This window comes from Notamacropus eugenii, chromosome 1 (assembly GCF_028372415.1).
Source record: "Notamacropus eugenii isolate mMacEug1 chromosome 1, mMacEug1.pri_v2, whole genome shotgun sequence".
NCBI classification, from domain to species: domain Eukaryota; kingdom Metazoa; phylum Chordata; class Mammalia; order Diprotodontia; family Macropodidae; genus Notamacropus; species Notamacropus eugenii.
Genome location: NC_092872.1, coordinates 180463060 through 180488936, shown reverse-complemented (window position 1 = coordinate 180488936; position 25877 = coordinate 180463060). Strand labels below are relative to the sequence as shown.

The 25877-nt window shown below is 38.7% G+C and overlaps 1 protein-coding gene across 7 annotated transcripts in view; it reads right to left on the bottom strand.

The window, feature by feature from the left end:
• Positions 1–25877, bottom strand: part of GBF1 (golgi brefeldin A resistant guanine nucleotide exchange factor 1) — a 125008-nt gene that overhangs the window by 90372 nt on the left and 8759 nt on the right. For all 7 annotated transcript variants that reach the window (XM_072621002.1, XM_072620948.1, XM_072620967.1 and 4 more), the window contains exons 2-3: positions 14404–14509; positions 10200–10266 (exon numbers count right to left, since the gene is read on the bottom strand). In XM_072621002.1, coding sequence (XP_072477103.1) covers positions 10200–10266; positions 14404–14499 — 163 coding nt within the window. In that variant the 5' untranslated portion in view covers positions 14500–14509. The remainder of the gene's footprint in view (positions 1–10199; positions 10267–14403; positions 14510–25877) is intronic.

The window sequence follows — 25877 nt, the reverse complement described above, 5'->3', positions numbered from 1 at the left end:
CCATTACCCACTCAACCACAAGCATCCCATCCAGCCTCCAGTTCCCAAGCTGAGATCTGCACACAAACACCTGGGAACAAGCTGCTATGACTGACTACAGAAGAACCTTTGCTCCCACAGTGCATCTGGCCCTGCCTTTCCACCAAATCAAATGCCAATTTATTGCCTTCTGATGTACGGTCCATCAGGCCCCACTTCACACAGGCAGAAATCCAAGGAAATAACGGTATACCCCACAAGTGGGCAAGTAATTGCTAAACAAGCATGGAACAAGAGAGGGTCAGTTGTGATCTCTGCACATGTGGCAGCTCTTCAGAGCCCAACCCTGAAGTAGTAACAGAGGGCTGGTGTTACGGTACAAGTATGCAGTGGGAACTTAGCCAACAAACAGCCAGGAGTGCTTGTCCATCTAAATCTTCAGGATCCCCAAGGAATAGAGAGCAGGAAACAAAAGCCCCACAACTGGTGCCACAAAATCTCCTCCCCACCTCCCTGGAGCATTGCGTAGCACCAAAAGTAGTCATTCCTTTCCTCTGCCCTTATTTAATAAGGTGACCTAAGCCTGGATCATCCTTCCCCATTTGTGATCTAACTTGAGCTCTACTTTCTGGTTATAAAGGCTGCAAATAGAAGATAAAAGGTAAAATCCAGAGAATGTACTCCTCTCTCATAAAGACATCAAAAGTCATTTCAGAAATTAAGGAGAACTAGTGAACAACTATGTGCCAAGAAAAGGTCACAGGGTGATGAATATGGAACCAAGACAGCCTTATCGTTTACTGTTCTCTCCCAGCTCTTCATTCCCAACCCCAATTTCACATGGAATTTGCAACAGTTGGTTTCTTCTGAGACCCTCTTGGCACATCCCCCCAGGCTTAAGTGGGTGGAACAGGAGAAAGGGATCCTCTGCCTGCCTGGACATTTTGTCGAAAACAAAGCAGCAGCTGGCTTTTCCCCCTCCTTATTCATTTGACTGCTGCCACTGCAAGTCTGGCACACTCCCAAAGAGAGAAGTTTCAGGTCTCAAGAGATTGCCTTGCCAAAGAGGGCAATGAAAATGCCAAAAGGAGGCAGTCATTTCTGTGCCCTCCACAAATGGCACTGTCATATACTTCCTCGCCTTTGCTTTTGGAGACCACGTTAGTCAGGAATCCTTCAAACAAAAAAACCTTTCACATTAAACTTTAAGACATTTATGGATCTGGTATCTAAAATATATAGAGAAAGGAAAAAGAACTAGGTCCAGGGGAATAAAAATTGTTCTGTGCTCCCTCTTCTCAGGTGAGCTTTCATTTAGTACTCACAAGGAAAAACACATGGTCAAACAAGCCTTTCTTCCCCTTAGAAATTGTCAAGCCAAGAAAAATCAGTGAATTATCTGAGGAAAGGCCAATGGAAAGTGACATGGCCATCAAAATGCAAAGCTCTGGAAGTCAGGTAGTAAATAAAAGTTTTCCTGGAGGAAAATCATTCTACCCTCATTTTTTCTAAAATTGTTGAGCTTCTCCCAGTGCTGCTAAGAATCCTGGGAGAAAGAAGCACTCCTTGATTCAAACTTTAGTCATATCCTCAAACACTACAAAATAATTTCCAAAATAATTTTCTTTAAATAAGAAAGCTTTAGATTTGTTTTTTCTCATGGTTACCCCATTCATTTTAATTCCTCTATGCAACATGACTAATGTGAAAAGGTGCTTAATAAGAAAACATATAAGGTACAGAAAACATCTAAGATTACATGCCGTCTCAGGGAGGGCATGGGGAGGGAGGGGGAGAAAATCTAAGACTTATGGAAGTGATTGTAGAAAACTGAAAACAAATAAATTAATTTTAAAAAATAAGAAAGCTTTAAAGTTTTAAAACAAAAAGCAAGAGTAGACACTTGCATGGGTTTGTCCATCCTCACACCTCTCAATACTCAAACTCAAGGAGCTGTCTCTTAATTTTTATATTACTTGGTTTTCTACTATCTGCTTATTTATGCTGTTAAAACAGCTTATCTTCTACTGAAAAAGTTACCCCCTCTTTTAATGCCTCTCTCATCTGGTTCACAGTGGTATATTAAGTGCTGTACTACCCCGTTTCACACCCGCACTGACCAAAAGCAAAACCAATCTATATGATTCCTATTTAGGGTGCGGGCAATACCACCGAGTCAATTTGTATTTATTAAATGCTTTGCACCAGGCACTGTATTAAACATTGAGAATACTAAGAAAGGTCAAAGAAAGTCCCTACCCTCAAGAAGCTTATGGTTCAAAGGGAGAGACAACATGCAAACAGCTATGTACAAACAAGATATATATAGGACAAACTGGAGATAGTCAACAGTGCAGGAGCTAGTATTAAGAGAGAACATGAAAGGTTTCCTGCAGAAAGTAGGACTTTAAGACTTGAAGGAAGCCAGAAGGCAGAAATGAGAAGGGAGAGAGTTTCAGCCCCAGGGAGCAGCCAAGTGAAAGTGCTCAGTCAGAGAGTCCAAAGAACAGTAAGAAGGCCAGTGTTACTGGATTACTGAGTTTGTGGCAGGGGAGGTGGGGAGAGTATAAAGTGTAACACTGGAAAGGTAGGAAGGGGCCAGGTGATGGAGGACTTTGTATTTGATCACAGAGGTAATAGAGAGCCATTAGAATTGCCTGAATGGGGAGGTGGAGAAGGGGTAACACAGTCAGATCTGCACTCTAGGAAGATCAATTTGACAGCTGAGTGGAGGACTGACTAGGGTGGGGAGAGACTTGAGGCAGGGAGACCAAGCAATAGGCTATTTCAATAGTCCAGGAGTGAGGCGATGAAGGCTTTCACCAGGGTGATGGCAGTGACAGTGTCAAAGAAGAAAAGGGGCATGTATATGTGAGAGATGCTACAAAGGTAGAAATCACAGAACTTGACACTGATTAGATATGGGGTATGAGGAAGAGTAAGAAGTTGAAGATGTTTGTAGACAAAAGGTAAACAGTAAATAGGGAGTAATTAATTCGTGAGAGAGTAAGGATGCTAGAGGAGGCAATCTGCTGGAGAAAAAGTGGGAAGGAAGGAGGTCACGTGTATGTGGAAAAGGTTTGTCTTGGCAAGGAGAAGGGCCATCTCTTCATGTGAGACAAGGGTGAAGGAGAAAGTGGGAGAAAGCATCTTAGTGATGTGAGAGGAGGAGAAAAGAGGTAGCACTCGGTGAATGGTTTCAATTTTTTCAATGAAATAAGAGGCAAGGTTTTCACCTGAGATGGTAGAGGCAGAGGAGCCATGGAGAGGTTTGAAGAAGGATGGAAAATGTTTGGAAAATGGCTATAAGCAACTGGTTACTGAGATAATGAGTGAGTTAAGAAGGTATAAAGTATTGGCTTGCCACAGTGAGGGGCTGGTTGAGATTATATAACATGAATTTATAGTGAACTCAGTCTGCACAGATTTGCGACTTTTCCATCTTCTTTCAGCAACGAGTAAGTAAAATCAAAGATAGTGGATATGATGGGTATGATCCAAGGAGAGGCAGGGAAAGCCAAGATTGTCAATGGGATAGGGGTGTAAGAAATTCAAGAGAAGAAGAGAGTGTAGAATGGAACTGGTTCACCAGAAAGTCAGGATGGGGAATGGAAGGGAGGGTTGCCAGTGCAGGGGCAACGGTCTGGGAAAGCACTGAGGAGCAGAGGGACTGAAGAGCATGATCAGGGTGACAAAAAAGTTTTAAGGCTACATGGGAAAGTGGGAGGAAGAATGACAACAGACTGTGACCAGATAAAGGAATTTCAGAGTTCATGAACATAGAAATGGTACATTTGTAGGTAATCACAAGATCAAAGGTATGACCATTTCTGTGTGTAGCTGCAGTGGGGTAGGAGAGCACATCATGCAAGAGGGCCTACTTCTACACCATTCAAATAAATATACAAAGTCTCTTGACAATGACCACTGAAATCTCTTTTTTTCCAATTCCTTGTGTCCCTGGAGAAACTAAACAAACATCAGATAGGAAGTATACTCCCAATAGTTTCATTTCAACCCTGAAGCTTGAATCTAAGAGGCTTAGGCCAGGTGCTAAATTATATAAATTAAATAATTCTCCCTAACCTGATTTTCAGATTCTATTTAAACACATTCTACTAACCTCTAGAGGTTAGACTTAAACCTCCTGGTTCTGCATCCACAAACTCAGAATTGACACTGACACACAGGTGTGTTTGCCCAGGATAAATCATATTTAAATAAACTACTGACACATATATGTCCTCAAGGCACCTGCTTTTCCCTCCTGCACTAAAATACAGAGTCCTGCTATGCAGGTGAGTTAGGTAAAAAAAACTGCCTATATTTCCTCAAATTATTCCGCATATCATCAAATGGCTTTGGGAAAAACTGAGTTCTGGTCAGAGTTGCTTTGCTTGGAAAAGTCAAAACAAACGACCTGTATAAATAAGAGTTCCTTTTGAGGAGGAGACAGATCTCTGTCATTCACAGAGTATTTTCTATGAAGTGATATCCCGGGAAAAAGAGTCCCACTCCCTGAAAGATAGGTCTGAATGAATTTTGGGGTGACTCTGGACTATACCTCTGAAATGGGAAGAACCCTAGGAGTCAGACTGACCCAGGCAAACCCCTTGAAAAGTGAATACATTCAAGCATTAGATTAGTTCCAGGGTTGAAGTAGGGATGTGATCAGGGATTCAAACAATAATTTTATTCAGAAGCAGGCACTAAATCCACAACAGGCCTTCAAACTACCCTAGTATCCCATAAATCATCTGGGATAACAGGAGAACAGGTGACTCTAGGTCATATTACACTCCTGGAGCTAAGCCAACACCAAGTAGTAAGGGTAGAAGGGTGAAAGAAAAAATAACATCCTTGTAATTCCCCTTCTGTGGGTCTTCCTTCCTAGATATTGCTCTGAAGGGCCAGGATACCCTGTTCTCAACTGCAGTCTATAACCCTGTTATACTCCAAAAGTACCATCATGGAGGCTCTTGCCTCAGTCCTGTGCCTATGTACATCAGGCTCAATAACAACCAGGAGGCACATAGAGTATCATGCTTCCCATTCTGTTCCTCTAGGGCCTATTCTTTAGACTAGAAAACATCTCAGTTTCTAACCCCAAAAGCAGACTGCCTGGCTCACTAAAAAAGGAATCCCTGTTTAGTGATCTAGGCCAAAAGTCAGTGAAAGAGCTCTACCAGAGGGTTATCAGAGTATCAAGAACCACATACTAGCAGATATAGTGAACATATTCAACTACCAGAAATCACAGCTTCCCTCCCCACTCCCATGGATTCTGAGCACTTCACAGACTCAGAAAGCCTGGGAATTTTAAAAAAATAATAATAATCAAAGACTGTGGTCATATAGACTTTGATCATATAGAATGACAGTCTTCCTTCTAGTCTGTCTACATGTACTAGACAGGTCTGAAACCAAGGAAAGCATTAAATATCCTACTTTCTCCAAACCACAGAATCTATGTGTGGTCCTGGCATGACAGGGGGCAACTCTAACAAGAAGCACTCAAAAGGCCACCACAGGCCACCTTGTGGGATGAGAATAACTTCCTTAAATCTGTGCCCATGCTGGGAGTGGTGACCCTTCTCCTTCCAAAGCCCCACCCAGTTAGGGCACCCCAGCACTGCAGGCATAACAGAGTTAACGGCCCACCCTCCCTGAGGCGCCCAAAGGTACCTCACTGCAACATGCCTAACATTTACATTGCCTCTCTCTGCTCATTAAACAGGTTTTGGTTAAATAATGAACAAACTGTATTACAGACTCCGATGAGAATTCCAAAATTATAAATCAACTGGGAAAGCCCAAAGGGCCAGGCAGACAGGGAGGGGGGGAGAAGGATAATATTGACTAATATAAAGGGCGCAGCTTGACAGTGGATATTCCTGCCACACCTGATCAAACATACTCTGTGGGGGGAGGGGAAGGAGAGCAGAAGAGGGGAGACAGGACAAGACGGCATGAAATTTGCATCCGGAAAAGATTAAAACAGATTCTTTGGGGATGGAGAAAATACATAATATATATTACTATAAATGCAAAACTGTACTAAAAGCTAACTCAAATGTCAAAGATTACAGCTTGAATAAATTTAAATATAAAAGCCATGTGCTTCCATGTGTTAATGAGAGAGACATAAAAAGACAAACTGGGCCAGGAGGCTAAGCTGAGCCTCATGCTGCCTGAAAGAGGCAATGGGTTCAGGGTACAGTGGGAAAATCCAGCCAGAGGTTACCCACTATAGCCCCAGGATCTGCAGACAAACATCATGAAGTTATTCCAGCTCCTGGCCCACAACATTAATTTCTTCAGGACAACTATCTGACAATGCCAATGGGAAGATGATGTGGACAGAGAAAAACTTTTAAGGCCAAGTCATGAATAAGAACTCAGCCAGTCCCTATGTTTGTACATGAACCAAGACAGCATCTAGGCCAGCAGTACTCAGACAGGGCTCTCAGGTTTTTTCACATTAAACCTTCAGTGGTCCAAGCCTTCTAACTTCTGCATTACAATATTCTAATTTATTAGACTCTGCAGATTACAAAATAACCAAAAAGTTCTTTTCATTAATAGTGAATGCGAACATGGCTTCAAAGTTAGATCACCAAGCTATACTTTAACAACTGGTCTTTTCCTTTCCCTAAGACGGGGGAAGCAAATGATGTCAATGTACCCCAAACTCTCTCCCATTCAACTAATCTGAACATTTATAAAAAGGAAAAAAAGGAAAAAAATTTGCTTTGGTTTATTGATAATATAGGATGAATTAATTTATTCTTAATATATTCTTTATTCTTAACGTCTTACTCTCTTGCTCAACTTTAGAAAGCAAGAAATCAATAAGCATTTATAGCCCAGAACCAGATGCAGACATTCAGGGATTTTGTATTGAAAGCTGAAGTACAGGTTAGCCTGGCGTGCTGAGCTTTGAAATGAAAGTACTAGAATTGTCCTTATTGCCCCAAACTAAGCAGGATACTTCTCCTGGACATGTAAAAAAGACTTAATCCTTTTAATTGCCTTTCTCCAAGTTCTGGCTCTCTTCTCCTCCTATTAGCAAGCTTCCAGGGAGGCGACCCTCCTGACACTGCCAGTCAGAAAAAATCTGTTTGTTTCAACAGAAAAAACAAAAAATTTGTCATGGCTTGAAAGAATCCAAGACCACAGGGGCAGCTGACCCACAAACCTGCTTCTGTGAGCCAACAGTGTGTGGGGTCACCAAGAGAATCAATTCTACTTTCTAAAAGACCATGAAAACCAACTATTTTGGCTGCAATATACCATTCATTCAAGCAGGTACAATATTCTAGAAACCCAAAACAACAAGGAAGCCTTGGCATAAACTGAAGTCAACAACTGTCGCAGCTGCTAGCCACTGGAAGATGCTGCCATCTCCTCCCCACTGCAACAGCCTGGCAACTCCAGCAGTATTCTTATCACCATCTGACAGAACTGGCTCCCCAGAACATTTTGGTTTTCATTAGTTTCTAGTACCAGGTAAATAGCTCTCTAATTCAAGGATGAAAAAGAAATTAGGCAGCAGACTTATAAGGAGAGTTCTTAACCTCAGACACATTAAAACCCTGAGCCACACCACATTGTGTGTATGGTCCATGACCTGAAGCCTAAGTTAGAAAGAGAAGAAATATAAACAAGATCCGGAACACAGGTAAGTAGACTATAGTAGGAAGCATTGCTCCAGGGAGACAAGATTCTCAGAACAAAAGGATAAATAGGGTTGATTCCCTAGCTTGATCACTCTGTGCTACAGAGTACTCCATCCAGGTGTGTACAAGCTTGGCCCCACTCATGAAGACATAGTCTTTGCTCACAGCACATTCAGGTTCATTCTAACAATGAAATTTGTTTTTTTCCCTAAGATTATGTACATAAGTCAACTCCAACTTTCTAAAACAGCAGGATCACAGATGGTATTAACTATTAGATAGAAGCACAATATAGTTTATGCATTGACATTACAAATTAATTAATTATTCTCAGAACTGTTTTTACTTGATCCTTTTTGGCTAAAATTTTCCAATAACTATAGGTCCAAAGGAACTTCTTTTGGAAAAAAATGAGAAAATAGAACTGCCTTCAGATAGCTTCTGTCCATCTACAACCCCTTATCAGCTGGTAAAGAAATACCAATCAGAACTCTTCTTTCTCCTTTAGACTACAGGCAGGACTGGGTATGTCAGGTACATGTGCTTAGGCTAAACAGACAAAAATAATATGTTCTAGCGAAAAGAAGATTTAACAAGGGGTCAGAAGATCTGAGTTTTGTCCTACTTCTGTCAGTTGTTTGTTACATAACCTTGGGAAAGTCACTGAAACACAGTTTCAGTTTCTTCATCTGTGAAATAGGAATAATACTTGCCCTAATGACAGAATTTAAGAGTTAGAAGGAACCTTAGACCTGACCATTTTAACAACTAAAAAGCATAACATCCATAAGTGCAGGAGTACAAATAATACTATAATAAACATATGTAAACAAGCTCTACAGAATCATCTAATCCTAAAGGTGAAAAGGCCCTTAGAAGCTATTCTGCCCAACTCTCTTGCAAGAATCCCTTCTATTTGATTCACAACACTAGTTCATCTACCCTTCAGTTGAATATCTACTGTGACAGGAATTGAAACTTCAAAAGGCACCCAATTCCATTGTTAATCAGCTCCAATTGCTAGAAAGGTCTCTTTTTTGATTCAAAAATCTAATTTCTCTTCTGCATGAGCAATCTTAAAATGTTTGAAGATCGCTATTACAAATCCCCCTCCAAATCTCTCCATTCCAGACTAGACAATTCCCGTTCCTTCTATCAGTCTTCATATAGTTTCCCATGGTCTTCAGGTCATTTATTATACTGAACAATTTCTTCTGTATGCTTTCCAGCTAATCGATATTCTTCCTAAAATAAAGTTTCTGAACTGAACATGCAAACCAGACATGCTCTGATCAGGGCAGAGTATGTCAGAATTATTACTTCCTTCATCCCAGATACTATTCCTTTTTTACTGCAGCCTCAAAGAGCTTTAGCTTTTTTTTGGCTACCATGAATGACTGAAGGTCAAAGATCTAGAATTAAAGGGACCTTAAAGGTCATTTAGTCCAACCTTCTCACTAAAGATGAGGAAACTGAAACTCAAAGATGCTAAATGATTTGCTAAGGTGATAGGGACAGTGAATGGCAGAGTCTGGATCAACTTTGGGTTCACGACTCATATTCAGAGCTCTTTTTCTTGTAGAGTTCCTTCCCTTAGAGTCTCCTCAAGATCACATTCATGATTCACATTAAGTTTGAAAAACACTTAAAACCCAGACCTATACTTAGATTAAAATAATTAACTTCACAAGCACTGAACCTTACATTTATCTTTATTAAGTTTCATCTTATTCAACTGGGCTCACCATTCTAGCCCATCCCAATGTTTCTGAATCCTGACTCCATAATCCAACATGGTAATCCTCTCAATTTTTCATTATCTGAAAATTTAATAAGCCTTCATTCAAATTATGGGTAAAAACACTGACCTGCTAGAATAGTCATAGAAAAAGGAAACTATATTATAAATAGCTAAGATTTTACCTTCAATAAGACTTAACAGTAGTTTCTCTAGGGTAGAGGGTTCTTAATCTTTTTGTGTGTGTCCCTTTTTGTGTCCCTCTGGCAAGCTGGTAAAGCCTGTGGATCCTTTCTCAGAATAATGTCTTTAAATTTACAAAATAAAACATATAGGATTTCAAAGGAAATCAATTATATTGAAATATAATTATCAAAATATATTTTTTAAAAAGTTCAAAGAATCCAGGCTAAAAAAAAATTCTGCTCCAGGAGGAAAAAAATGGCAGAATTTCTGAGCAAAGATGCATACTGTATAGGTGTCCATCCAAAACCTATATGTGTTTGTATCAAACAGTATGTCTCTACCTTCTACTGGCAACTTCTGGCCTTTGGTACATGCTAGCATATGGATAAGGAAAGGGATGTACATGTGGTATTTTTTTTTAAACAGTACAAGTAAATATACCAAGGTGGGGAAAAGAATGAAACAAATGAACAATCAATGTTCAACAGGAGATTGGCACTATAGTCAATGCTTCAGGAGAGATATTAGACACTAGGAAGTGAAACATCTACACCAAAATGTATATATTTATTTTCTGTCTCAGGTAAAGAGCTCTGTTTATGTAATGGTAAGCTTACCTGTTATATTATTTAATACTTCCTTTAGATGACCAAAACTATGCAGCAAGGGATCTCGTTCTTCATCCTGTAGATCACATAGAAACAGAAGTCATTACTGGGCCAAAAGGGAATTATGATGAAAAATGCATCAAGGAGGACAATAACTAGGTGTCCTTTTCTGATCTCAACAAAAATTCCTAGTTGGAAGTTTACTTCTTTTCATAAAAGGGAAGTTAGTCGCCTTTCACATCACCTCACTGGTCCTGAATAAAGAGATAGCCAACAAATATGTGAGAGGAGGAAGGAAAAGGCTGCAACACAGTTCTAAGAAATAGGACATTGAGTTAAGGCTAACTAAGGAATTTTACACTGACCTCTATTAATAACTCCTCTTCCATTTTTAGTAATTATTATATGAAAACATATAGGGTTTCCTGAACCCCAAAACCCAATATAATTTCTCTCCTACCTAAACTTTTAAAGAATTGTTAAGAGGAATTGAAGAGGTATGAATGATATCTAAGCACTTTATTTTTAACTTCAAAACTAGGGTCATTCACAGCTCTTCAATTGCTCTTATCAGGACTTCAGCAGGGGGCTCTTACTGCTTTTGATATGGAGTTATATGGGGAAAAAATATATAGATATATTTCTTCAAAATCGAGACTGGGAAATTATATGTCAATGGAGAGGGCAGGAAGAGAGCGGAGAGAGGGTCAAGTTCTATGATTTCGTTCATGTAAATTACTACCAGTGTGAAAACTATCTTCGATGATACAGATCAACAACTTCTCTGCAATTTATGGTCCTAGAGTTGCCTGAGGGCATACGATAGTAACATCATCACACGCCTGATCCATGTTAACAGAAGGACAAGGTATTCCTGACTCTAAAGCTAACTCTCTACTACCTCGTGCTGTCTCTCACATAGTAAAAGTCAATATAGTGCTTATTGGTTGAATTTCTCTCTTCATAGACACTACGCTAACAGGCCTTAAAACGTCCAGACACATGTTTAAATAATAATAAAACAATACAAATAATTGAGCAGTGCCATTATACAACTCCTGACTCCAACCTAGGTAAAGCATTCCCGGGCTACATGCTGGACATGAAGCAAGAAGGACTAAGTCAAGTCAAAAGGAAGTCATTTAAGGGCTTAAAAACTTCATTAGGATGCTGGCACAGTATTTCTTAACCAACAAATGAAGACACATTTGTATCTTCTTAATATTTGTGATTATCATCCCTTACGTTGGATTGTGCTTTATGCCTCACACAGCAATTTCACTTAAATTATCTCATCTGAACATCACAACAGCACTGTGAGGTAAGTAGAGGAGGCATTATCCTCACTTTACACGAGGACACTGAGGCTCAAAGATTTTAAGTGACTTCTCTACGGGACAAATCTAGTTAAGTGTAAGAGCCAGAACCAAAATACAAGTTTTCTCACTCTACGTCTAGTACTCCTTTCACTATATAGCACACCAATTCTTCTACAACAAAATGTGACTATTACTGATCACCAAGATGACTAAGATGCAGTCCAAGGTTTCTGAGGTCATGATGCAGAATACCAATCAAACTACTTGCAACATTAATAAGAGAGTTAAAGATCCTCCCCACCCATTAATGGGCCTGCCTATTAAGGGAAGTTTGATTAGGGGAGGCCCACACTTTTCGTTAATTTTCTAATGAGGCACTGGTTCTCAAGGGCTGTGATGTCCTCTGGCTCTAAAAAGTGTATAAATACTCTGAGGTGAGGTTTTACTTTGGGGCTTAATTTTTCGAAGGTTTGTGTGCCAGATGAGACTCTGGGAAGCTACTAAGCAGCACCCCACCCCTACTTTGAAAACTCAGATGTTGGAGCTTCTCTTTCTGGTAACTAGGTATGTATGGTCAGACAGGTGTCTGTTGATCTGTGATGTATGTATTGCTTATGGTCAGGCAGCAGGAAGCCCTATCTGTTGATCTTTATTTCTCTGAAGTTCAGGATGTTAACTTTTCCCCCGGAACTAAGTGAATTATATGTGTCTGATAAAGTGATTGCTGACCCCTCAAAAGTTGCTTTCCTTTCAGAAATGCAGATCTAAGAACCTATGATAGAAGGCCCTCCTCTGTATGTGGGTGTCCTTGCTGATACACTACTACAGGATTACCATGCATGACAATGGCTCTTTCTGTACCACAGAAATCTGGATAACAGCTCAAACTCTTTTCCTTTATCATCTATGGGATTGCTATTCCCCATATATTTTATGCCTCTCGACCTTCTCCCCTTCAATAAATGTGCCTATTCCCCTCCTAATCTGGAATCCAATGCAGAACTTGACCAAGGTATAATTAAATCTGTGGTTCTTAATCTGAGCTCTGCCCATGGCAACAGAGTCATTACTGGTTGCTGGTTCCTATATATTTGTCCCCTTCTATCTCCTTTTTTCTTTTTCATTACAGTGGATAGAGTATATTCACTACAATAATTTCCCTGTAAGCAAGCACAGTTCAATTTTGCCACTCCAGTCTCTGAGAAGAGATACAACAAGTTTAGAAACCTCCAAATGTGCCATGGAATGAAAATAGTTTCTCTGAATAAATGAATGCTGCAAGAAGGTCCACCTTATACTCAAGCAAAAGCTTATTCATCAGAGAAACTGGAACTGGCTTACTTTCTTTGTTGGATTGCATTACAGATGGTCAAGACTTTACCTTTAACAGGACTTGACAGTGGGTTTCAATAGGGGAAAAGAAATCTGCAAAAAAAGGTTTCAGAGCAAAGACACACACTATATAAATAAGCATTTATAAACCACTTTCACTTCTAGACAAATCATTAGGCACATACTCAGAGTCAAGCTCATTGAGGTGAATTTGGCAGCTAGATACAGCTAACAGGAATGACAAAATAAGTCATATCTTCCTTGACTTCTCATGGGTGCCATAAATAGCTCCCAAGCAACAGTCTGATCTGTGTATAAATACAAAACCTTTTGAAGCATTGGAAAAAAATATGCTTGGGGAAAGTGATGTCCGTAACAAGAAAAAGAGCCTTCCATAGTCTGGCAGTGTTCTAGCTAATACTGTGAAAAGCAGAAGTAATACAGATGTGTTTTACTTTATGTAAGAGACGTATATCTAGAAAACTTTGTGTAATTCAAATTTGTGTTGAGTCAAACTTTCCTTGAAGTATATACCAGCAGCACTTACTATTTAAAGGAATCCTATGGCAAATTCATATTACAAAATGAAAAATCTTTCCATGATGTAAATATTCACCCCCTAATTTATCCATTCCCTAATACTTTCACATTAACAGGTATTCTTAAAACAAGGTACACACCACTCCTCAGAGAAAGTTAATTATTCACTAAGCCTCTATCTCTCATACAAATCTTTCCAAAATGATTCAAAAGGAGCCTTTCCCAGACTCTGGCCTATATAATCCAGAGCACTGAGATGACCCACTCAGAGAAGCTAACAGACCAAATCTAAAGGTAGACTGCACTAAAGCTGTCAACAAAACTCAAGGAAGAGCTCGGAATGGTTTCTTGGGCTTGCAAACTACAGATCTGTCAGGGACAATTAGGTAAGAGAGCATGGAAAAGTGGAAAGAGTGTATATTTAAAGTCAGAGAGTCTAAGGTGAAATCCTTACTCAGCACTACTTACTAGTACATATACCTTGAAAACTATTTGAATGTTGAAAAACAACCAGAGAAAGCAATAGAATGTGGAAATCTCTTAAACCATGAGTTGAATAAGAACATGGGTTATTTGTTAATATGAAACTGAAAGATTCCTGAGGGAATGCTAAAGGAAATCCTGAATTCTGGAAAGAGCATTTGGTTAGAAACCAACAGGCCTAAATTCTAATGCTGGCTCTGCCACATATCACGAAGACTTGGACAATATACTTAAACTCTCTAAGCCTGAATTTCTTCACCTGCAGAATAGTGAAATAAAGCTTGCCTACTTCATCTGGCTGCTGAGAGGAATGAATGAGATAATGCATATGAAAGCACTTTGGAAAATGTACACTATACAAATATAACGAAATATTATTATTTTCTCTATTATTGGAAATCCTACTAGAAGAAACTTGTAACCCTAATTCAATTCACCAAACATTTATTAAGTGACAGAAAATGCTTGGTAAATCTCTCTAAAGCAAATCAGCAGTTAAACCATCAGAGTTTGGAATTCTACCCATTCCCCTAACTTACCACAGGGGTGTGAGTGCTCCATCTGGCATTCCGTTTGATGGCCCCTACTACAATGTTAATCTCCCCCTGGATGATGTAAATACTCTTATCCACCATCCTGGCAAACCTACCAAAAACATGAAGAGAGAAATTTGATTAATGCATGGCCATGTCCCTTGAGCAACCCATCATATGAGGAAAGTATCAATTCATGCCCACAGGGGAAGAAGGATTTAATATCATTAAAACTGGCATAAATATTCATTCCAATCACCAAATACTTATTAAAAACCAAATATTTATTAACACCTTATTAAAGTGAAATCAATTGCTTCTAATGACCATAATCATTATTTTTCATTCCTGAAAATACCAGAAATTGAGATTAAACCAATAGATTTTTCTGTTGTTTTTTGAAATTGGGTCTCCATGTCTTACCCAGGCTAGAAGTATAACATTGGTCCCTCACAGGCTAGATCACACTCCTGATCAGCACATCGAGAAGCATAGACCTGCTTCATTTTGTGACCTGGGCTAGTTCAGCCCTCTTTAGGCAGTTCCCAAAGGCTCTTCATACTGGTACTAGACAGCACAGGCACCCAATCAACTTTAGTCCTACTGCAGTTCAGAACTCCCCAGCTCAAGTGATTCACCATAAGCCAACAGGTATTAATTAACCACAAGTGCTTCCCATAGGACATCTATATACCTAAAGCCAATTTCCAGTAGATATATTTGTTTCTGGAAATAAAGTAGAATCTCAACAGACAACCTGGTGAGGCCTTTGTGTCTGTGGGTAGACAGGCAATACTGATTTGTTAAAGACAATGGTCCAACCTTGTCACTATTCCTCTTTGTCCACCCCTCAAGTAATGATGGATCAAAGAAGTCCAGAGAGACTATTAGAAAAGTGAGTGGTCTTCATGATGAAACTACATTTATTATTTCCTTTTTTTTAAAGTATCTATACTGCCATGCCATGTAGGAGAAAGAACACTCACCTTAGAGTCAAGAGACCTAAGTCCTAGTCCCAGCTCTGCTCCTAACCAACTGACCTGTCTGGTCCTTTGTTTATTCATCTGTCAAATGGAGAAGTTGAACTACAACATGATATCTAAGATACCTCCTCACTCTAACATACTGGCATTCTACAATTATAGTACAGAGTAACACAGCTCTCTTAAGATTCTGAAATCCAATATGCATATAGCACTGAAGGAACTGAAAGAAAGCCTCATTTGCAAGCTGTGCTAGCAAGTACCTTCAGAGCAGAATCCCTACTTGGGCAGAAAACTTTAGGTCATATGGTACCAATTTTAGGACATTTAATTTTGTATTAAAAAAAATAATAGCACCTGACACTTCTATATTTAAGGTTTACAAAGCACTTCTTATATATTATTTGATCCTCACAACAACCCTGAGGGTAAATGTTAAAACTATTACGGTCCCCATCTTATAAAGGGAGGAAACTGAGGCTGAGAGAAGTGATGTCCCTAATTGAACACTAAGGAAACCCAGCTCTCCTTACAGTCTGACTTACATACAGTATTTTCAACGGTATGGCCATCATATTTGAATCTTTGTTTAGTTCAGGTACCAGGTCCTACTCAAAATCTTTCCTGATCCTCAATAATTGTGTTTTCTCTGTTCTTAAATTACACTGGACTGACTTACCTATTGATTCCCTCTCACCCAGTAAAATAGAAATTCCTTGAGGGCAAAAATGGTTTTTATTTTTATTTCCTCTTGGTATCCCCAGCACCTAGCACAATGACTTCCATGTAACAAGCACTTAACAAATTTGTTTTTAATTGGACTAAAAATAAAATACAAATTCCTTAGTCTGGCCCTTTAAGACCCACCATAATCTGGTTCTAAACTACCTTTCCAGCTTTATTTAATATTATTCCCCCCTTTAGGTAAACTATGGTAACCATTCATAGGTGCAGTTAATAATTTGCAATTCTTTTGAAAATTATTTGTTCATATCCTTTAACTACTCCAAGGAGGCATAATTTTTAGTGTTATATATAACACTAAAATATATATATTCATATATATATATTTTATATACATATATATACATATATATATAATATATTCATGTTAATTCCAATCTTACATATAATGCTGTTACCAAAAATATTTGAGAACAGGTACTACCAGGCCTGCTGGCCCCCTTGGGGCTACTACCCCTTCTTCCTTCCTAATCTCCACCAGCCTCTCAGCTAGCATGGTCTTAGCAAAACCCATTCAAGGACCTGGGGAGGGAAATGAACGTGATGGCCTGAGGAGCAGCAGCCTCCCTGGAGTGTGTCATTTGTGAAATGGGCCCCTCTGGCAACAGAAGGGCCAGTGGAGGAAGCCATATCTCCTGAGCCAGAAGCAAGGCACAGTCACCTTCTCAACTAGAAGCTCAGAACTGATAGAGTTGCTAATGCCCATTAACGACAATGGCTGTTCCCACCTGGACACTGACATCTCCACTGATGACCCTGTGCTTCAAAGTACATAATACTAGACTATACCTCATTCCTCCTTAACACTAGGAGCCTGAAAAGACTGTTAGGAGCTCAGAGACAATAAAGGGGCCAGTATACTTGGACCTCACCCTGTTGAATCCAAGAACAGAGACTTCAATCAGGGCCTTCTATAATGGATGGATGGATGGAAGGAAGGAAGGAAGGAAGGAAGGAAGGAAGGAAGGAAGGAAGGAAGGAAGGAAGGGAGGGAGGGAGGGAGGAAGATTTGGGAACTCAACATCACCACCACCAATACCAGCAATACATTCTTTCCTCATTTCTTCCTAAAGAGGGTTAGTTAGATCAGTCCTTTCCTCTTCTAAACTAAGATCCTGTAAGTCCTTATCTCCATTCAAGATCTAGCTCAGGTACCACCTCCTTTGTAAAGCTTCCCAGACTTTCTCAAAATGAAAGTGTTCTCCTGCATCAACTTTTACTAGCTCACTTTGCTTTTATCACTCCTACCTGGTATTGTTTGTTTGTGTATTCATTGTATCTCTATTTCCACCTATAGAATATAATAAGCTCCTTAAGGACAGGTCATTTTTATCTTTTTAATCTTCAACTCCTTACACACAATAGGTACTTAATAAATCATTGAAGTGAACTGAATATAACCAGCAAGGGGGGAGGGTGTGCGAATGGGGGAGGTGGGGGGGGGGCACCCAACTAATTTTGTAAAGGCTAAACACCCCATGACTGAACACTAGATAATAACTTTGAGGGGTTAAAATATGTGCTAATGGAAGGATTATTCACATTTATGAAATTGTGAATTTTTAAAATAATGGGTCTCTCCCAAAGATGAATCAAATCAATTAATTAACAAGCATTTATTAAGTGCCCATTATTAAACAAGAATACAAAGTAAGAATACAAAAACAAAAATTCTATGGTCTGTGCCCCCAAGGAGCTTACACTGTATTGGGAGAGACAACCTGTGCCTATAAAAAGCATAAACAAAATAAATACTAAGCAGTTTTGTTGGCGAGATCAATATCAGCTGGTGTGGGGAAGGTGGAGATCAGGAAAGGCTTTATGCAGAAGGAAGCTTGAGCTGAGTTTTGAAGGAAACAAGGGCTTCTAAGAAGTGAAAGTGAAGAGGGAGCACATGTCAGACACTGAGGAAAACCTGTCCAAAGTCCAAACCTGAGTGGAGAGACAGAGCATCCTATGTGAAGAATAGTAAGAAAGATTCCACTGCTGGGTGTATATCCCAAGGAAGTCAATGATAAAAGAAAATGTTTACAACAGAACTTTTCTGGTACCAAAGCACTGGAAACAAAGTGGATATGCATTAATTGAGAACAAATTGGCACAAGAATGCAATGCAATGTTATTGCACCAAAAGAAATGATGGCTATGAAGAATCAGAGCAGGATGGTTAAGATATATGAACTGATACAAAAATAAGCAAATAGAACTAGGAAAACAAAATACATGATAGTTACAGCAACATAAATAAAAGAACAACAACAACAAAAGCCTCCATGAAGCTGAACACTGTCATGATAATGGCCAAGACTGGCCCCAAAGAAGAGATGAGAAGATGCATCACTCTCCCTTCAGTGAAAGGTGAACTATGCTGGGTGTGGAACACTGTAGACAGTCTCAGACTAAGTTAATGTGTTGGTTGGTTTTGCTCAAGGCTTTTTTCCCCTTTTTATTCTTCCTTTGCATATTAAAAATTGACTGCTCAACTGGAAGTGTTGAGGTTCAAGGTGCTTAGAACCCCAAAATATGACACACCAGATCCTGCTCTAATGAATTCGACCCAAGTCTTCTTTTAGCCAAAGAAAAACAAAGTTTATTTTTCACCATACTTAAGAAGCCTCGCCATTTGTGAAGCTTGTATTAACAAGCAGGCCAGATAGAATCAGAGCTAGATTGAGTCTGAGCTAGACTGAATTTGAGCACTTTCATGGCGGTGAGATGGAACTTATATACAGAAAAGGCTGTGGGAGAGATCTGGGGGTGCCCTAGCAGTCTGGGGTGGGGTTTAGAGAAGGTGTAGAGGAGAAGTCCAAGGAGGATCTTAATGGGCCTGGGGTGACTGATCAAGAGTTGGAAACAGCTGGAAGCAATCAGAAGATATCAGACAAAGGAAGGCTAGGCTAGGTTAAGGGTAACAGATTTGCATATGAAAAGCCAGATTAAGTGGGAAGACTCAAGGAGGTTCCCAGAGTCTGTATCTTATCAGAAGGAGAGGGAAAAGGTATATATTCAGAAATAAAGGTAATATAAAGACAAAAGAAATCAATAAAAATTTAAACAAAGAAATAAAAATAACAGTTGGTCCCTGAATCTCAGTGATTATTTGTGTAAAGATAAAAAGTATGTCCTGTCACCCAACAGAAAAGAAGAGGAAAAAACAGACCAAAGAACAGGAGCAAAAAAATTTATGCCTTTCTCCACCTCACCAAATAGCATGCTTTATATTCAAGATCTGTTTAAAAAGAAATTTTTAGAGATAAATCATTACCAACAAATGTCTACACAGACTGACTATTCTCATATCCCAATTCTGCATTTTAGGCATGCTGTTGTTCTCACCTAAGAATTAGGCAAAAATCTTAATTAGGAGAGCCTTAAAATTGTCCCTCCACCTTCTCCTTGATCAGCTAGTCTCCAGTCACCTATCTTTCCTCATTCTCTTTTTATAGCATTTCCATGTTCTATAACATATTTCTCCTATAGATGATATTTTTCTCCTTCCACAGATTATTTCTTCAAGCATTTAGCTAAAAAATAATTTAAAAAAACAAATAAAAGATCTCAGATCATCAGGAAGAAGTATAGCAAGCTCTTTCTCCCCCCAAAAAGTTCTCCAAAGAGATCTCGAAAACACACCAGATTGAATCTTGATGGGGAAATTCAAGAGAAAGTCATAGAAAGTCAATTTTCTAAACCAGGTTGGCCTGGGAAAACTGAGAGGTCTATGGACGACCAGGGATAGAGACTAGCCAGAGACTAGCCAGAAGAATACCAGAAGAACACTCCAGTAAATAGGGAGAATCTGTGCATCAGAGCAAGAGGAGGTCCCTCACCCATGTTTTGGCACCCTCAAACCCATACCAGGCAGGATGCTGTGACGAGAATCAGTGCCAACTGGAAGCTTTATCACCTACTACCAAGTTCCAGGTCACTGATCCACAGTGGACAAAGAAAGATACCTGCACCTAGGCCTGGCATTTTGTAGGCCCTGACAGGTACACAGAGAAAAGAGCTGATTCAGAAGCAAGCCACAAAAGTGTGGCTTGGATCCTAGAAGCAGAGCAGGATCACAGTTCCAGCTTCCAGCCCAGTCTGAACCCTACAGAGGAATAACCAGGGCAGGAATCCCAGACCAAAGGGAAACCTACAATTGTGTCATTCTGTGTCTACTTTACCAAATTGTTGAATTTTTTTTCATGATTTTCATGATTTTCTTGCATTACTCTCATTTCTCTTCCCATTTCTTCCTCTACCTCTCTCTTACTTGATTTTCAAAATCCTTTTTGAGCTCTTCCATGGCCTGAGACCAATTCATATTTTTCTTGGAGACTTTGGATGTAGGAGCTTTGACTTTGTTGTCTTCTGAGTATGTGTTTTGATCTTCCTTGTCATCAAAATAACTTTCAGTAGTCATGTGGTTTTCCCATCATTTGCTCATTTTCTGGCCTATTAGTTGACTTTTAACTCTTTGTTAAAGTAGGGGATCTGCTTCCAGGGTGGAAGGCACACTGTTCCAAGCTTCAGGGGATTTGTGCAGCTGTTTTCTAGGGACTTGTGGATTTTCAGCTCTTCCAAGGTGGTATGATCTAAGGACAGGTGCATTTACTACTCCTCTGGTCTGTGAGTGATCACAAGTACTCTTTTTTGCCCTGGAACTACGAGGGTCTCCTCTTCACTGTTGCCACAAGCTCTGCTATGCTAGAGCTCCTCTTTGCCCTGGGACTACCACCCAGATGGAAGTATGGGCAAATGGGCTGAGAGGTCTGGAAACAGCCACAGCTGCCAGTGATTTAGTGGCCCTGAGGCCCGTTCCAGGTTTGCTGGGGTCCAGTCTGCACTAGCCTGTGCTAGCCTGTGTTCCTCTCTCACCCAGGTGCATCAGACCTTTCCTGCCAATCTTCCAAGTTGTTTTAGGCTTGAAACTTGTTTCACTTCATCTTTTTGTGGGTTCTGTTGCTATAGAATTTGTTTAGAGTCATTTTCAAAGGTATCTGGAGGGGTTTAAGGAAGAACTCAGGCAAGAACCTTTACTCCACCTTCCCAACTATGTCATTCTGAACCAATAATATTTTCCACCTGGTTAATAATGACTGGATCCAGCAATAGTGTACTGTTGCAGGAATTAATGAAAAGAAATGCAAGGGAAGGTGGCTTACCCAGATCTAAAATCGTATTATAAAGCAGCAATCATCAAAACTACTTGGTACTAAGAAATAAGAGTGGTAGGTCAATGGAATAGGTTAGGTACACAAGACAGTAATCAATGACTATGGTAATCTACTGTTTGATAAACCAAAGACTCCAGCTTCTGGGATAAGAACTCACTATTTGACAAAAGCTCCTGGGAAAACTAGAAAATAGGCATAGAAACTAGGCATAGACCAACATCTTATATGGCATACCAAGACAAGGTCAAAATGGGTACATGATTTAGATGCAAAGGGTGATACTATAAGCAAATTAGGAGAGCAAGGAATAGTTTACCTATCAGATCTATGGAGAAGGGCAGAATTTAGGACCAAACAAGAGACACAGAACATTATGAAATGCAAAATGGATAATTTTGACTACATTAAATTAAAGAGTTTTTACACAAACAAAGCCAATACAACCAAGACTGGGAAGGAAGCAGAAAGTTTTTCCTGCTTTTACAGCCAGTCTCTGATAAAGGCCTGATTTTATAAAATATGCAGAGAACTGAGTCAAATTTATAAGAATATAAGTCATTCCCCAATAGATAAATAAATGGTAAAAGGAAATAAATGGGCAGTTTTCAAAGGAAGAAATTAAAGCTATCTATAGTCAGATAAAAAAAGCTCTAAATCACTAATGATTTACAAAAATGAAAACTAAAACAGCTCTGAGATACTATCTCATACTTATCATATTGGCTAATGTGACAAAAAAAGAAAATGATTAATGTTGGAGAAGATGTGGGAAAACTGGAACACTAATACATTGCTGGTAGAATTGTGAACTGATCCAATCAGTCTAGAGAACAATTTGAAACTATGCCCAAAGGTCTATAAAAAAGCTACGCATGCCCTTTGATCCAGCAATACCACTACTAGGTCTGTATCCCAAAGAGATCATTAAAAAATGAAATGGACCCATATATACAAAAATATTTATAGCAGCTCTTTTTGTGGTGGCAAAGAACTGGAAACTGATAGGATAACCATCATTTGGGGAATGGCTGAACAAGTTGTGGTGTATGAATTTTATGGAAACTATTGTGCTGTAAGAAATGATGAGTAGGCAGGTTTCAGAAAAACCTGGAAAGACTTACATGAGAATACTGTACATAGTAACAGCAACATTGTACAATGACCAACTTTGAAAAACTTAGCTCTTCTCAGCAATACAATGATGTAAGACAATTCCAAAAAACTCATGATGGAAAATGCTATCCACATACAGAGAAAGAACTACTTTAACCTTTTTTTTTGTTTTTTCTTTCTCCTGGTTTTTCCTTTTTGTTCTGCATCTAATAACAACATGACTAATGTGAAAACATGTTTGTTTATTTTTTAAAATACTCTACTGTTGCTCAGATTCATACCCAGGCCAGGAACTTGCAGAGGTCAGACCACAGGCACAACAATCAGACTTTGGCCTGGAAAAGAGTACTTGGAGAGCACTGAAAGTTTGTGGATTTCCAATCTGAGCTGTAAGTGAAATCTTGGAATAACACAACATTCAATAGCCCACGAAAGTGGAAATATGACTGGCCCAGACTTTCCATCTAGAAGGACACAGAGTCCAGTCCTAACAATGAGTCCAAAGTCAAGAAGTAGGCTAGAAGAGTAAATAAATAAAAAAGAATCCCACAATAAAAAGCTATTACTGTGACGGAAGCTCAAGACGTAAACCCAGAAAAAGAATATGACTCTAAAATATTTAGAATAAAGTGTGAAATAAAAACACAACTTATGCATAAATTCAACTAGAATTCCTAGAAGAGATGAAACAAGAGTTTTTAAATGTTTTTTATGGATATAATAAAAGTATGGGAGAAATAAATTGCAAAAGAAATGAGAGTTTTGGAAGAAAGAATTAGAAGGGATTTACAGTTTGCAGAAGAGATACAAAACCTTGTCCAAGTAACAAACTCCCTTCAAACTGAAATGGACTACGTTGAAATCAATGACTCCATAAGACAATAAGAAATATTAAGACAAAGTCAAAAGACTGAAAAAAAAATAAAGGAAAATGTAAGATATCTCTTAGCCAAAACAACTAAACTGGAAAACAGATCTAAGAGATAATTTAGGAAACAATAAACTATCTGAAAGTCACAACAGCCTAGAAATTCTTTTTCAAGAAATCTTAAAAGAAAATTGTTTAGATCCCTTAAAGCCAGAAGGCAAAGTAGAAATAGAAAGAATTTGCTGGTGATTTCCTAAAAAGAAACCCCAAAATGAAAACTCCTAGGAATATTACAGACAAAATCCAGAGTGTACAGGTCAAAGAAAAAATACTGTAACCAGCCAGAAAGAACTAATATTGAAAAGCCAAAGTCAGTATTATACAAGATTTAGCAATCATCACCATAAAGGAATGGAGAGCTTAGAATATGGTATTCCATAAGGCAAAAAATATGGGTTTACAACCAAGAATGACTTATCTAGGAAAACTGAATACAATCCTACAAGGAGAAAAAAGGGGAGGGGGACTTTTAATTAAATAAAAGACTTCTAAGCATTCCTGATTAAAAAAAGACCTGAAAAGAAACTCAAGTTCAAACATGGGAGTCAAGAGAAAAATTTAAAAGGTAAGCATGAATGAGTAGTCATCATAAGAGAATAAACAAAACTAATATGTTTACATTCTAATATAGGAAGATGATACATGTGTCCCCTCTGAACTCTATTATCATTAGGAGTCACTGAGGGAATCTAATTAGACAGAAAAATTGAGACTAATTCTGTTGTCTTGATGATCTTAAAAGATGAGTGGAAAGGTAAGAGAAGAGGACTATATTATAGGAAAGAAAGGGAGAGTAAAGATGGGGAAAATTATCATCCATAACTGGGGTACAGAAGTAGAAGTCTTCTTCTAAAACAAGGCAATGAGTAGACAACACTTGAATCTCACTTTCATCTAAACTGGTCAAAGGAAGGAAGATTATATATAGTTGGATATAGAAATACATTGCATTCAACAAGGAAACAGGAAGGAAAGGGGAAAAGGGGAAATAAGGGAAAGGCTTACATTATGAAAGGGTTTAGGATTAAGCAAAACAAACACTCTGTAGGGTGGATTTTGAAGTGGCATTTAAAAGAAAAGAATGAAAGAACCTGTTATTAGGCCCTGAACGAAGGAAAGAGAAAAGGGACAGGGGAACATAAGCAGATTGCACCAAACCTAGGGCACTTAGTGCTGTACTCACTCTTCTCTAAAATTTTATTCAAGTCCTTCCCTTCTTTTTTGTTTTGTTTTATGGTGGTGAAGTGGAGAGAACAATGGGACAACATATAAAAATTTTGGATATGCAGCTAAAGTAGTCCTTATGTGAAAATGTCTATCTCTAGACACTTTCATCAACAAAAGAGAAAAAAAAAACAGATAAAAAACTGGAAAGTCAACAAATTAAAAACTTCTAATTAAGCATCAAAATAGAAATCCTGAAAAACCAAATAAAAGATGAAAAAAAATGAAAATAAAAAACCCAGTGAATTCATAAGTAAAATCAGGAACTGGTTTTTAGAAAAAAAAAAATAGACAAGATCAAACATTTGCTAACTTGATTTTTTAAAAAATCAAATCAAATCACCAGTATCAAAGATGAAAAACGTGAATTCACAACCAATGAAGAAGAAATAAAAGAAGTTATCAGAAATTATTTTGCCCAATTAGATGCCAATAAAACTGGCAATCTAAGACAAATTGATGGATATTTACAAAAGTATAAAATGTTCAAATTAAATAACGGACAGACTGGTTAGAAAACTGATGTACTAGAGAACTGAACAGATAGGATGTGGCTCAATAACTTTTCCTGTCCCTAGACTGCTCAAAGCAGCTCTGAAAACCCAAGACTTAAAAAGTTCTAAGATTTCACCATATATCACAGTAAGTTTAAAATGGATATTTAACCTAAATACTAAAGATATACCAATAAAAATATTAGAAGAAAACCAGATAAGGTACTTTTTACAACTATGTTTAAGGGGAGAATTATTAACCAAATACTAGATGGAAGCTATCACAAAAAATAATATGGATAATTTTGATTACAAAAAAATTTAAAAGCTTCTGTACAGACAAATTCAATGCAACTAGAATGGAAAAGGCAGTACTTTGAGAAAGTCTTTACAAATATCTCCAACTGTGATTTGTGTTTATACAAAACAAATAAGGCACTAACACAAATACAGGGTGTTCCAAAAGTCTTAGTGAACTTTCAAGTGCATAACACTAAAAGTCATGCCCCAATGAATGGATAAGTGCTCAAACGATATGAACAAACAATTATAAGAATTGCAAACTATGCCAGTTTCTAGTTGGGTCCTGCCCCAGGACCATGGGCATGAGGAAAAAATGGTCTAGTCTCTGTCACCTCCCCAACTTCAGTGGGGTTCTTCCCCAAGACCATCTCTAGTACTAAGCTGCCCTTTAGGGACAAGTAGCTAGGGACAAGTTCTATTTCATGCGCCACAGGACCTTCTACCAAGAGCAAGGCAAATGCGTCCTCCTGACCAGGCTCCTATATGTTTGCCTGCTCAGACCTTCTGTGAGACAGGTCTCCTGGAG